Below are 13,869 nucleotides of genomic sequence, written 5' to 3'. Positions count from 1 at the left end.
CTTTTGATTGGAGCATTTAATCCATTTACATTTAAAATGATTATTGATAGGTACATAGTTACTGCCATTTTGTTATTCATATTTATGTTTTTTCTTCCCCCTTTTTCTTCTTAAAGAAGTCTCTTTAATATTTTTTGTAATGTTGGCTTGGCAGTAATTTTAAACATTGTAGAATTCACCTAGGAAGAACTAGAAAACAAAACAAAACTACCCTTCCTGTATTTTCCTAGTGATTCTTGAAGGATATTTTTTAAAACATAGTATCTATAACCATAATAGCAACTCCCACTTATGAGGTATTAGGTGCCAAGTACAGTGCTAGGTGCTTGGTATAGTTTTAATATTGTCTGTAATTTTACAACCCTCAGTTGCCTCTAGGTTTTAAAGTGATAAAGCCACATTGGTAAGTTTTCTAGATCTTTTGTAATACTATTTTTTTAAAAAAGAAGAAAAAAACAAAATCTATAAAATATACAGCGTAACTACAAAATTCTGTAAAACAATGTAAGTTATTTGAATACATTTTGTATACATTCAAAACATTTTTAGAGGATAAAAGTTCAGAATATTATGTTTATGTTTACTTGTAATTAGGGAATCTGAGAGTAAAAGTAAATATGTCTTATTTTGCTTACTTCTTACATGAGAAGGCCTTAAAGCAAATTAATCTAGAAAAAATATTCAATTAAGGTAAATACAACAAAATGATTTTAAAATTGTGTGTGTTTGTGTGTGTGTGTGTGTGTGTGTGTGTGCATGCGTGCTTTATTTCTCTAATAAAATAAATTCACAATAGAGTAAAAAAGCTGGAGGCAAATTTGGTGCCTTTGAGAAAGAATGTTTCTAAAAGTACATTTTTTTCATTCGTAGGTTTCCGCTGAAGCATTGCTTCAGAAAGGACAGTTTATTTCAGATATTTGACTTACTTTAACATAAATCCTCAATGTTTAGACATGTGTTTAAACTGTCACTATGGTCATTCATGTAGTAATTTATAACACTTTAGCTTAGTTCATAAATTTTGAGTTTAGCACCCTTTTTCTAGACATTGAGTATCTGGGATTTGTGAGGCCAGAGTATAGTGGCAGCTCCATTCTTTGTTTTCTGTCTTTTGTAAAGAACTGTGCAGTTATGGTTTAGGAGAATTCTCTAAACCCTTCCCCACTGCCCCCCTCAGCAATTTTGTTTAAGCCCCTCCCGCACTTCCATGTTTTATAGCAGAGCCAAATGGTCTTGCCACGTGGTTTTGTATGATTTGCAAGGGTAGGAACGGTTGTACATTTTTAAGTGGTTTTTTAAAAAACCAAAAGGATAATATTTCATAACATAACTATATGAAATTCAAATATCAGTGTCCATTAATAAATTTTTATTGAAACACGGCCACTTATTTGTTTATGTATTGTCTATGGCTGCTTTCACACTGCAACAGCAGAGCTGAGTAGATGAAACGGAAACTGAATGGCCCACAAAGCCTAAAATATTTACACTATGACCATTTACAAAAATAGTTTTTTGATCTCTGAATGATACTGCAGCCAAATTTATCATTTAAAAAAATGTATACTTGCTAATACTAGCTTCCTGCTTAATACCACTTCCTTTGGAATAAAAATCGAAAATTTTCTGTAGGTACCACATGATCTGGCCCCAGCCAACCACTCCTGCCTCATCTCAGTACACCCTCCTTGTTCTTAAAGAGTCTGCTTTTTTTTTTTTTTTTCTGCACTAGGTCTTCAAATGGTCTTTTTGCCACCTCTCCTTCTAACTGAAACTCATTAATAAAATGAGTCAGGTCGATTCTTTCACCTTCCCGTAACATCTTGCACTTCTCCTTTATAACACTCATTACAATTCTAATTCTTTGTTCCATTTCTTTCTCCTTGCTTGACTGCAAAGACCTTGAAGGTAAGGACCATGTCTATCTTATTCATTGTTTGTCCAGTGACATGCTCAGTGTTGACTGTATAGCTGGTTTGGCATACGTCTTGGTTTACCCAGTACAGTTTGGGTCTGTCTGGATGCATGCCTATGTCAAGGTAAATATTAATAGCACCCCCTTTATTCTCCAAGGTATGCCAGTTATAACTTACTTGGACAATAAGTTATAGGGCTGTGTTATACATAGCTAATGCTCAATAAATACCTTTTGAGTGACTCAATTTAGTTGGATCTTGATGATTTAGACTCCAGATAATCATTCCACTTAAGTAACAAGACATTTTCAATTCTCTGCTCAAGGAAAAGGCATAGGATGGGGAGAAAAAAAACAGGCAGGAATTTAGTTGCAGAGACAGCATTCAAGATACGCTCTACGTCCAATGTTTATTTAACTAAATTTCTCAAACCTATCTATTCCGTGAGAATAATGATCATCTTGAAACACTAAAGTATCCTCGACTGTCAAAGAAATCTTATATTCTTTATACTTGAATTACTAAGATAATAGGATGTACATACAATATAAGGTTATTAATTTTAACAAGGCTTAAAACTTAAAAGGTTGTTTGTTTGTTTGTTTGGTTAAGGCTCAGTCCTTAATATTACTCTTTTCAAGATCCTAGTGATACTGTCGTTGTATTATTGGATCTAGGTTTACTGATACTAATAATATAGGCAGGCTGTGTACGGAATCAAAATGTCCTTTTTGCATTATTTTTTTTTCAGATGATGGTGGCCTCTCTTGTCAGTGTACTGATCCTAGTGGGAAGCTAGCTATTCCTGGAAATTTAAGAGTACATTTTGAGAGTGAATGCTTAAATCCAGGGCCTAAAAAAGCAGAAATCTGAGCTCATTTTGAATTCTAAGGCTTAAAGAGACAGAATGGCTTTCAGTCTCATTCCCTAAGGGCAGGAGGAGGGGGCATGATCAGAATTGGAGATGAGGTGATGGTGGGAGCCTTTTCAATGTGTACAGGTACACCCTCTCCAAATTCTGATACAAGTCACCCCAGTTTCAATTTTGGGAGTTGCTAATAGAAGGATGATAGAAGGGTGTCTCATTCCTTAGATGTGTTGGGGGAAAAAGTATTTAAATTGATTGATTGATTGTATTAGTGTAAATAAAGAAAGAATGTCAGTCTGAGATGGCTTGCCTAGGCTTAGGCCAAGAATTTAGGATCTGGGACAGAAAGGGAGAGGCACAGAGGCAGACTTTGATCACCGGAGAAATGTACAGAGATGAATCATCGGGCCCCACTGATGTCACACCAAGTTGTCGTTTAAAACTGTCTACCTTTGCTCTGATTTCATGCTTATCATGCAAAGTTCTGATTACTAATACCTGACTTCCGAGGTATTCAGGCACCCTGGATGAATGACGGAGAATGAAAGCACTGTTCCCCTACTGTGCATTCATATGTTTACCACTGAGCGAGTGTCTGTGGTCTGTTTGTGAGTGTGGCTTGTTTCAATCAGCCTCTCCCCTCTCCCAGTGCAGTTCTAGCCCATTGACAGTGCTGTGGCCACTCTCCAAATACTGGTCAGTTTATGAAGTTAATGTCACCTTCTGAGACCTTTTGGAAGAATGTCATCCAGCCTTTTCCTGCAGTCTGCTCAGCCATTTCAAATCCCCTTATTCTTCCTCATGCCCCTCTCCAAGAATCACTTCTTTTGGACTTACTTGGAAATCTAGACGTTTTCCAGTAGTGCTGTAAATCTAATAAGTGCGACATCCAAAGCTGCCTGGAAATTAATAAATGTAACATTGCGATTTTAGTCACATTTTCTATATGATAGCTTGGCAATGTAGAAATATTGGTATTCTTGTGTTCTTCCCTGTCTTTTACCTTTTTGGTTGGCAGAACTCCTCCACTAGTTTCCTGTGGTCAGTGAAGTATACATCCTACCTAGTACCCAAGCCAGAAACCTGGATGTATCCTTGATTATTACCTCTTCATGTCATATTGGTCACCCAAACCCTCATCATTTCTAGCTTGAACCATTACAATAGCCTCTTAACTGTCTCTTTTTAACACTCTAATCTGTCCTTTAAGTTGTTACCAAAGTAGTAATAGTTTTAAAAAGCGTATATTTTTATTTATTTAATTGAGGTAACATTGTTTAGTAATACTATATACATTTCAGGTATGCACATTCTATTTTGATATCTGTATATTCCATTGTGTACTCACCACCAAAATTCTTGTTTCCACTGTTACCATATGTAAGTATTTGACCCCCTTTTGCCCTCTCCTCACCTCCCTGTCCCTCTGGTAACCGCCGTTCTGTTGTTTGTATGTGTGAGTTTGTTTTGTTCTGTTAATTTGTTTGTTACTTTTTAGTATTTGTTTTATATTTCACAAATGAGTGAAATCATGCAGTTTTTGTCCTTTTCTGTCTGAATTATTTGACTTAGCATAATACCATCGAGATCCATCCATGTTGTTGCAAATGGCAAGATTTCATCTTTTTTTTTTTTGGCTGAATAAAAAAATTGCCTCTATGTATGTATATATATATATATATATATACACACACACACACTCACACACCCCACATCTTTTTTATCTGTTCACCCGTCAATGGAAACTTAGGTAGTTTCCATATCTTGGCTATTATAAATAATGCTGCAGTGCATATAGCGATACGTGTATCCTTTTGAATTAGTATTTCCATATTCTTTGGATAAATGCCCATAAAATATGTATCTTTTAAGAACACAATTCTGAACTTGGTACTTTTCTGTGTGAAACTAGTAGGGGGCTTTTTATATTTTGACATTGTAAACCCTGTATTCCTTAGCATGGCATATGACCCTTTTGGTGTTCTGGCTGCTTACCACTTCCCCACTGACGTTTATCTTCTCCTTTCTCTATCTTCTCCCACCACCCATGTTAGTCATGTGAACTGGCTTGCTAGGCTCTTCACTCCTCTGCACGCTTGCATGTGCCATACGTATGCTTATCTTAGTTGATCTTTCAGCAGTGTTTCACTGTCATTGTACACACCCTCTATTTTTGCAACACTTCTTCCCTTTATTTCCATGGCATTTCTTCTGGAATTTCTTCTTACCTTTCTGGTATTTCCTTCATTCTTTTTTGCTGTCCACTCCACTTCTGCTCAGATCATCCTTTGAGTTCCTCAAGTAGCATTTGTCATGTCTGTACACTACTAAATTAAATGGAATGACTAGGTGGAAATTAGGGCAAGCTTTGATTTTTCATTTAGAAGAAAACTTTTCTTCTGGGAAATAAATTGGAAATGGTAGATGAGACTCTTCTGTAATGTTTATTGTAGTCCAGGTCCCTGACAGGAAATTATTCTGAATAAAGTAAAAAATATATTTTACTTTAAGTTTTATTGGGGAATATTGGGGTAAAGTGTTTTTCCAGGACCCATCAGCTTCATGTAAAGTCGTTTTCAATCTAGTTGTGGGGAAGGCGCAGCTCACTGGCCCATGTGGGAATCGAACCGGCAACCCTGGTGTTAGGAGCATGGCGCTGTAACCACTGACCCAACCGGCCATCCCCCTACCCCAAAATATCTTTAAAGGAAAGAATTATTGAGTAATCAAGATGTAAACATTTCAGTGATGAAAGATGTTCTAAGTACTTACTAGAATTGCTCCATTTGGTTAGCTCACTCTTCCTGCTATTTACTGACATTCCATTTATGATTCTCAAGGGAGTGAATCTTTGATAGTTGTAAAGGGTTAAGGCAGGAGACTGTTGGGGCTTCTACATCAGTACTGAAGAAGTGATACATGACGAAGTAATAATGACATTGCCAGAATTGAATAAAAAGTATTAGTATGGAGAAGAAAATTTAACCTTTAATATATTTAATTTTTAAAATGAGATTAAAATAATATTGCAACAGGCATTTAATTGAGCATAAGCAAGATACTTTCATTTGAATTTTATTTCTAATCTATGTGTAGCACAGAAGAAATTGGGAACTGTCCCTTTAATAAAACCCTGTTTACCTATCTCTTCTAGAAGGCGTGGCTTAGGAACCTGTAGAGTGAGGTATTACTTCCAATTGTGCATTCTGCCCTGCCACCTTGGAAAGAATGCTGATACTATAAACCAGGAAGTGGCAAATAATGTGCTTTAAACTATAATAGAACTTGTCTTTTATAAGGGAAACTTCTCATAACAAAACTAGAAGATTGAAGCAGTGATTTTACATAGTTGTCATTAACTATTTGGAACTCGGCTTCATGATAACACTTAGCAGCATTCTGAGAATACAAAGCTTTCTGGGCCAGAAATTGATCTTCAGACTTTTGAGCCTTATCTGATTACTGCTTGGTTCATCTTTATTTTGTTAAAGTACTCTGCAGGCTGAAACCAGGAGACTCTCCATTGTTGGCAGGTAGGTGGTCAGCTTTTGTTTAAAATTTAGGTTGTTTTTTTTAAGGTTACTTAACTCTGATTCTGCGGTTATTATTGAGAGAACAATAAATATCAATCTGGAAGTATGTTTGAATGTTTGAATGTTCAACGTGGCTGTAAATAGCCACATTTTTGTGACTTCCGGTCAGCTTTGAAGAAAATGTCATTTTTAACAAATTTATGTAGCTGGTGAGTTAAATGAGTTCTATTTTGTTTTCCATTAATCTTTTATATATACATATTTTTAAGTTAATGGATTAAAAATGTGTTAAAATTACCCTTCTATTAACTTCCTGATTGCATCTGATAATATATGTAAAACATTTATTTATATAGTCAAATAAAATTGTATTTTTGTTCGTAATATTTACTTACAAGTTTTCTTTCTTTCACACTTAGGAAGCTGTCTGAATATTTATTATTGGTTAATCTACTTGTCTTATTTTTTGGTATGGTATAGTATCTATTATTTCAGAAGAGTTTTTATAAAAGGTTAATCTTCCACAAGTATATTGAAGTATTGCTTGTTTGTTTTTCTAATGTTAACCATCCATTTTTGACACTAAAAGTATTTCAAAGATAATCTCTTTGGAAGATTGAGTTAATTATTAGTATAAGCTAACTGCTGTTGTGAAAAAAAGTTCATACATGGCTCTTCTGGAGTGGAAGTCAAAAAAGAAATGTGTGGCCTACCTTTAGGGTCAAGGACAGTGGTTCCTTAACGTTCTCTACCACTAGTGATCCTTTTTATTGTTCTTCGGTTAACACTATGCTTCAAAAGACTTTTGTCCACCAAATAAGTGGTGTATGTTAAATAATAAAATGTTAGGACATTGTTGTTTATTAGTCATACATTATTTCCATTGAAAGTTTCTTGTCATTATAACATAACCACTCTAGGTTAATATAATTAAGCCCCAAACAAAGAGGCCTGACATTTTACTTAGCTTGAATAATTTTATTGTAGGTAACTATTTGGATATTTGACTTTTGAAGTACTGGTAATAATGTCTGAATTTTCATCAACTACCTTTTGGCATCCTAGTAGTCTGGGCATGGCAAATTGGGAACTAGTGATCTAAAGTACAGAAATTTTGTTCTTAATCTCTTTGAAGTTCCATGAAGTACAATGAAGGTCATCGAGTATAATGTAACAAAGATACCATAGCTACTAGACAGAGAGAAGAAATAAAGAGAAAGAAAAAAAAAGGAAGTGGTATTTGTCATAGGGAGGAATATAGGGGAGGAATTCAAGGCATCTGTATGTGTAGCCCCATTAAATCTCTCTATATTTATAGCTACAATTTCCCAACTTAAAATTTTTACTCCAAAATTTTACTGATAAACTATTAAAACAAATAGTACTTATTATTACTGACTTCAAAACAAATATTCCCTATGTTCTTCATGTATTTATTCTATATTTGTATGTTGGTTGTCCTTTCTCCAAATTTTCTCATTCCTCCATTTCCCACATTCATGTCTTTCAGCTCAGCTGAAGACTCTTCTCTAATACGAAGCCTTATCTGATCACCCTAATCTACAGTAATATTTCTTATTACTATGTTGATTCCACCAATACTTAAGTACATAATAATATTATAGCTTGTCATCTTTAATTTTACTTAAGAGTCTCCTGTGTTTCTTTAAGTATATTGTAAGTGGTTTGAGAGCATTTTATCCTCCTTAGCATGTAGTTTAGAGATACACATCTGGTAGGTTCTAAATAAACCTCTGTTGAATGGATGAGAGATAAAGAAGGTTGCCAACAGTTGCTTCAAGTATTTATGCTGCTTCCCTCTACCTTGCTTAATCATGTTTCTAGAAATCAGACCATTAGTTATCACACTATTATTGTTTTTCTGTTGCTATATAATGTATGAGGTTTTTGTATTGAATGATTTTAACACTGATATGATACCTACAAAGAAAGAACAAGCTGGGTTTTATTAAAAATAAATCCCCATGGCAATCTTGTGGTTACCAATTGTGCTTTCTAATCCCCTCACCTTCTCCCTCATCCCCACCCCCCTCCCATCTAGCAACCCTCAGTTTTCCCTCTATGTCTGTGAGACTGTTTCTGATTAGTTCATTCATTTATTCTTTTCTTTAGATTCCACATATAAGTGAGATCATATGGTATTTGTCTTTCTCTGTCTGACTTATTTCACTTATAATGTTCGCTAGGTCCATCCATATTGTTGCAAATGGTAACATTTCATTATTCTTTATGGCTGCGTAATACTCCATTGTATGAATGTACCACAGTTTCTTAATCCAGTCATCTACCGATGGGCGTTTTGGTTGTTTCCATGTCTTGGCTATTGTGCATAGTGCTGCAATAAACATAGGAGTGCATAAATTTTTTCAAATTAGAGTTTTGGATTTCTCCGGATAGATACCTAGGAGTGGAATTGCTGGGTCATAAGGTAGTTCCATTTTCAGGTTTTTCAGATACGAAAGCCAATTTGGGGAATGTAATCAATAATGTAAAGATTTTGTAGGGTATCCGATGGACATGTGTTCCATTAGGGAAACCAACCCAGGGATGATGTATATACCTGATCACTGCACTGTACACCTGAAGCTGAAGCTGAACAATAATGAATGTCAAGTACAATTCTCTCTCTCTCTCTCTCTCTCTCTCTCTCTCTCTATATATATATATATATATATATATATATATATATATGTATATATAGTTACAAGAAGTGGAGTATAGAATTAGGAATAGAGACAGTGGAAATGTAATAGCTGTAGGCAATATCAGAGGGGTAGTAGATGGGGAAGGGGGGTTATCACTGTGTGAGGGATATAAATGATAAATGTCTATGACATTGTTTTGTACACCTGAAACTAATAAAAAAATTAATTAAAAATAAATAAATCAAAGGAAATATTCTGAATTCCAGCCTCTTGCATTTTATATTTTAGGAAAATATAATTTAAAGTTTACTGATATGTAAGTTTTTTCAAATGGTTAAAGTATTCATATATCGTATTATAGATTAAGAGAATGGGTTCTGAACTGGTGATTAAAACTCTGAGTGGGGATCCAGTGGTCATGGTAGACTGCTTGGATTGCAGAATTTAAATTGCAGATTAGTAATTTCCAGAAACTATGGACAAATTATTTTATAAAAAGAAAAGTTTAAACGTCTTACCTCCGATTTACAGTAGTAATTATATTAGGCACTTTAAAATCATCATTTTATCTATTTCCAGTATCAACTGTGTCAGGTAAGTTTTGCTAACCCATTTTTTTATAGATACAGAAAACACGTTTAGGAAGGTCAAATGACTACCAAAATCACACATCTAGTAGCTGCCTAACAGGTCATTTTGACTTCAGAATTCATGTTTGAATCACTATGTTATGCTATCTTACATTTTCCAATACTCAGTGTAAGTTTTCTGTCATTTTAGAGCTTGACCAGACAGGAATTCTGGCAACTGCTTCAGCAGAACTATGGCACTGAATTAGGCTTAAATGCTGAAGAGATGGAAAACTTGTCCCTTTCGATTGAAGATAATGTACAGGCAAGGTACAGCAAAATGTTTTGAAATGTCAGGATTTATTAATCAAAGCAGAAATATTTTCAACTTTACTAATTCAGAATTTCTATTAATTCACCCTTGGTTGAATTTGCCTCTATGTTCTCTGTAGTGGAATGGAATGAAAGGTGAGGACAGTGAATAGTTTGCTAAATTGGTAAGCAAATACAGGACATATAAGGAAATACGGCTTTGTAACTGTGACACCTAGGATTTGCTTAAAGTGTGGCTTGCGTAAACCTTTTTATTAAGGGTCTGGAGAAGTACCTAGTGAAATCTCTGTGCTTACAGATAACAATAAAGTAAATTAGCTGGTAGGTATTTTGAGGGATACAAAGATAATACGACTTTTGTTCAAGGATCCCCTAGCATAGTGCTTGACATGGACTAGTTGGCACTTAATAAATACTGAATGCGTTAATGAAAGGAGCTCACAGTACTATGGGGAATGCAAATTATAATACAAGGTTGAAAATGATAAGGGCCGAAAAGAGCAATCATTAATGTGATAAAGAAATTCAGAGTAGAGAGAAATTAATTTTGACTGATGGGAATTCATTTGGAAGAGTGGACATTTTTATTAACCTGTATGAGCGAAAGTGCATTTTGTCCAATAGTAATTGAGTTCATAGCAATAAAAACAACTGAGGCGAATACATTAAAATTCTATAGCAAACATTACGCTAAGTGAAAGAATCCAGTCACAAAAGACCACATATTGTATGGTTCCATTTATATGAAATGGAGTTCAGAATCAGTAAATCCATAGAGACAGAAAGTAGATGAGTGGTTGCTAGGGACGGGGAGAAATGGAGGATGGGGAGTGACTGCTAATGGGGACAGGGTTTCTTTTCGGGGTGATGAAAGTGTTCTAAAAGTAGATAGTGGTGATGGCTACACAGCTCTGTAAACCACTGTATTGTACACTCTAAATGGGGTAAATTTTATGGTATGTGAATTATACCTTAATAAAACTTATTAAAAAATACTATGGCAAGTAAATCTTAATATGGAAATCTTTCGAAAGTCTTGATGTGTGTACAATTTTACTCTCTAGCTATGCTGATCCTATTTATAGTGTTTCAGGTAAGCATCAATATTTTACAGTCTTTTTTACATCGTTGCACATGCATATTTTATTAGTTTTCTGTAAAGTTAAAAATTTCCATTGTATTGCTCTCCCTCTAAAGCTTATTAGCTTCTCTCAGGTACTGGAGTTGGGTAGAAAAGCAACGATTCAATGCAAAGAGCCTTGGATTGTGGGAAAGAAGATCTAGATTCTAGTCTGGACTTTGCCACCAAGTAGCTGAGCAACCTCAAGCAAATCTCTTAGCCTGTCTGATCCTCAGTTTACTGATCTGTGAAATGAGGCAGTTAAATTAGATGACTTCCTGCCAACTCGAAAGGTTTCTGGTCTTTGAAAAAGGAAAGAATAAATATTTTTGACCAGCTGCTTTATGTACTCTAAGGTCCAGCTTCTTGAGGCACCAGAAAAGGTGCTATTTTCTTCTGGTGATTGAGTGCTTTCTAAGTAAAGATTTGGCAGGATCCTCATTCCCTCTTCTACTCCTTTCTCCATTCTTCCGGTTTCTGAAAGAAGCTTATCTCTCTCAAACCTTTATTTCCTCAGCTCTTCCATCTTTTCTTTTCTTCATTTTTAATCTCTCCTTCACTCTCTCTCCTCCTTTGTTCTTTCTTTCTTTCTCCACAACTCAACTCCATCCTTAAAATCCTTAAGTTCAGACACTCAGGTGGTGGGTAGTCTCCAGGAACCATTTTGTTGCTTGGTTCCTTCCGAGGCCTGCCATTCTGCCTGGCAAGAGCAACTTGATTGCAGATTTAAGTATTATTTGAGTAGAGTAGAATAGAGTTGAAAGGTCCTTTAGCATTTCTATTCCTTCCTCAGGATAATACGGCTTAAAATGTCAGGCTGCTGCTTTATTGTAGAAGAGCTTTAAGTCTATACATTGCAATGATTACATGGGAATAATAATTTCTCAGTAAGGGTGAGCGCTGGAAATTAGATCAATTGTGCTCCTTTTATAGACTTTTAATAGACTTTCTTTTCTCTTTGCTGCCTGAGAGAGAACAAGCGGGTCCCAGGATAATTACTGTGATCTTGTCCCTGTGACCTTCTGAAAGCAATTCCTTAAACCTTGTTCTTAGCAATGAGAAAAGCAGTAAGGGGGGCATCAACTGATTTGTGGGCTCTGTGCTCAGACATCAGGAGGATTTGCCATTTCAGCTGGGACTGAATCAGAAGGGAGGAGATTCAAAAACACTGCCTTCTGATGTTGCCTGGTACCCAGCTCATACGCCCACCCTGTACCTTTTGAAGCTTTGTGTTTGTCCACAACTGAAATTTACATGAGCAGTATTCACTGTGTTAGGTGCTGTTACAGCCACTTGTACTTGGTTAAGTTTGTAATGGTTTCTGAAATTTATAAAATCTCCTATGAGCACATCTTATTTTCAGAAGTAAAGTCCGCTTGCACCTGATTTAAGAAGACAGCGTGTGATTTAAGCACGTTGTAAGTAGAGGCTTATTTGTTACATTACAAAAAAACACAGTTGTTGTCAAAATGCTTCATAATAGAAAAGGAGCTCAGTGAGGAGACTAAATTACTCATTTGTGTGAAAGTGACCTTGTTTATTATGTTTCTATAATGATGTGTTTCTTACAGAAGTACAGAAAGAAGCAGCTTGGATGACTGTGGGGAGAGAGATGAAAAATTGTCCAAGTCCACGAGTTTTACCTGTGACTCAATTAATGGCATTTCAGAAACAGAGTCAATCGATGGAAATCTATCAAAAGCGGTCAGTGTGTGATGCCCCCTTTAAAATATACCTCATGCTGCCATGTGTTCATCATAATGTAAGATCAAATAAAAATGCAATATACAAAATGTTTAAAACTTAGGATGTCAGGCTGCTCCTTTATTTTAGGGGTAGAATTTCAAGTCTGTATGTAGCAGAGGTTATATACACATGCGGTTCTGTTCAGAGCTGGATACAGTGCAGAGCTACCAGACAGAGCATCAGCCTGTAGGGGGATAGAGATCCTTAAAAATATAAGATGGAGAAATTTGTAGTTAGCAGAATTTTTCCCAGAGTAGGTAGTGGGTCTGTTATGGTAGAAAGAATCTGTTTTGAAGGGAGAAATGAGAACCCTGAGCAGCATGCCTGAGTGACAAGGGATGCTTCTCAAGCTGACAACTAAGGCACATCCAGTTAATCACTGGGCTTCACTTAATTTAATTAGTGTCTTCCTTTATTTTGTCAAGTATCATTATAAGCCCATCGATTTTTTAAAAAATTTCCATGAGTTTCTATCATTATTTTTTATACTCAGTTTATCCCCTCTGCCAACAGGAGCCCTTTCAGATTGGCTTCTTTGTCCTTTTGAAGTGATCAGTGATTTTTGATGGCTTCCTTTCTTTCTGATACAAGCACGTGTCCCAGGCACACTATACATTTTCTGTCACAGGCTTGGTATCAGCCATTTTCCTAATGAGCCATAGTTCTTAGTGAAGAAGGGTAGTTAGAGCCCACAGTCTGAGGGCTAAGAGTGCGCCTACTCTAGAGCTTTTGTTCTGTTTGGGATTGCAAGGTCTGGACTAAAGATGGGTTTCTTGGTTTAGAGAAGAGCACCGGCTTCACATACTACCTTTGCCTCTTGCTAACTGTAGACCTTAAATAAGTCAACCTATGTCTTTGTTTTCTCATCTCGAAGACGAGGACAGTAATACCCCATGGGTTTTTTTTTTATAAGGATTGAATGAATTAATATATGTGAATGTGCTTTGAACAGTCCCTAGTACACAAGTATTCAGTAACCATAAGCTATTATAATTGAAAGTGAATCTGTGTGTGGCCAGCAGTGGCCCTTTTCTACCTTCTTTCATGGAGCCCCAAGCATCTCCGGTGAATCAATGTTAGGAAAGCACTGAAACAGACTATTTGTGTGAAAGGCCACC

The 13,869-nt window shown here is 35.8% G+C and overlaps 1 protein-coding gene across 7 annotated transcripts in view; it reads left to right on the top strand.

Moving 5' to 3' along the window:
* GRAMD1C (GRAM domain containing 1C) overlaps window positions 1–13,869 on the top strand; it is an 86,689-nt gene that overhangs the window by 41,967 nt on the left and 30,853 nt on the right. For 6 of the 7 annotated variants that reach the window (XM_019734875.3, XM_019734876.3, XM_074331682.2 and 3 more), the window contains 2 exons: window positions 9,764–9,882; window positions 12,577–12,709. In XM_019734875.3, coding sequence (XP_019590434.1) covers window positions 9,764–9,882; window positions 12,577–12,709 — 252 coding nt within the window. Of the gene's footprint in view, window positions 1–5,971; window positions 6,318–9,763; window positions 9,883–12,576; window positions 12,710–13,869 lie in introns of those variants that run through there. The other variant, XM_019734877.3, reaches the window with a different exon arrangement.

This window comes from Rhinolophus sinicus, chromosome 17 (assembly GCF_057876585.1).
Source record: "Rhinolophus sinicus isolate RSI-liver-muscle chromosome 17, RSI-T2T, whole genome shotgun sequence".
In the NCBI taxonomy this organism is placed as follows: Eukaryota; Metazoa; Chordata; class Mammalia; order Chiroptera; family Rhinolophidae; genus Rhinolophus; species Rhinolophus sinicus.
The sequence above is the reverse complement of the archived record's forward strand: the minus strand, read 5'-3'. Positions and strand labels throughout refer to the sequence as shown.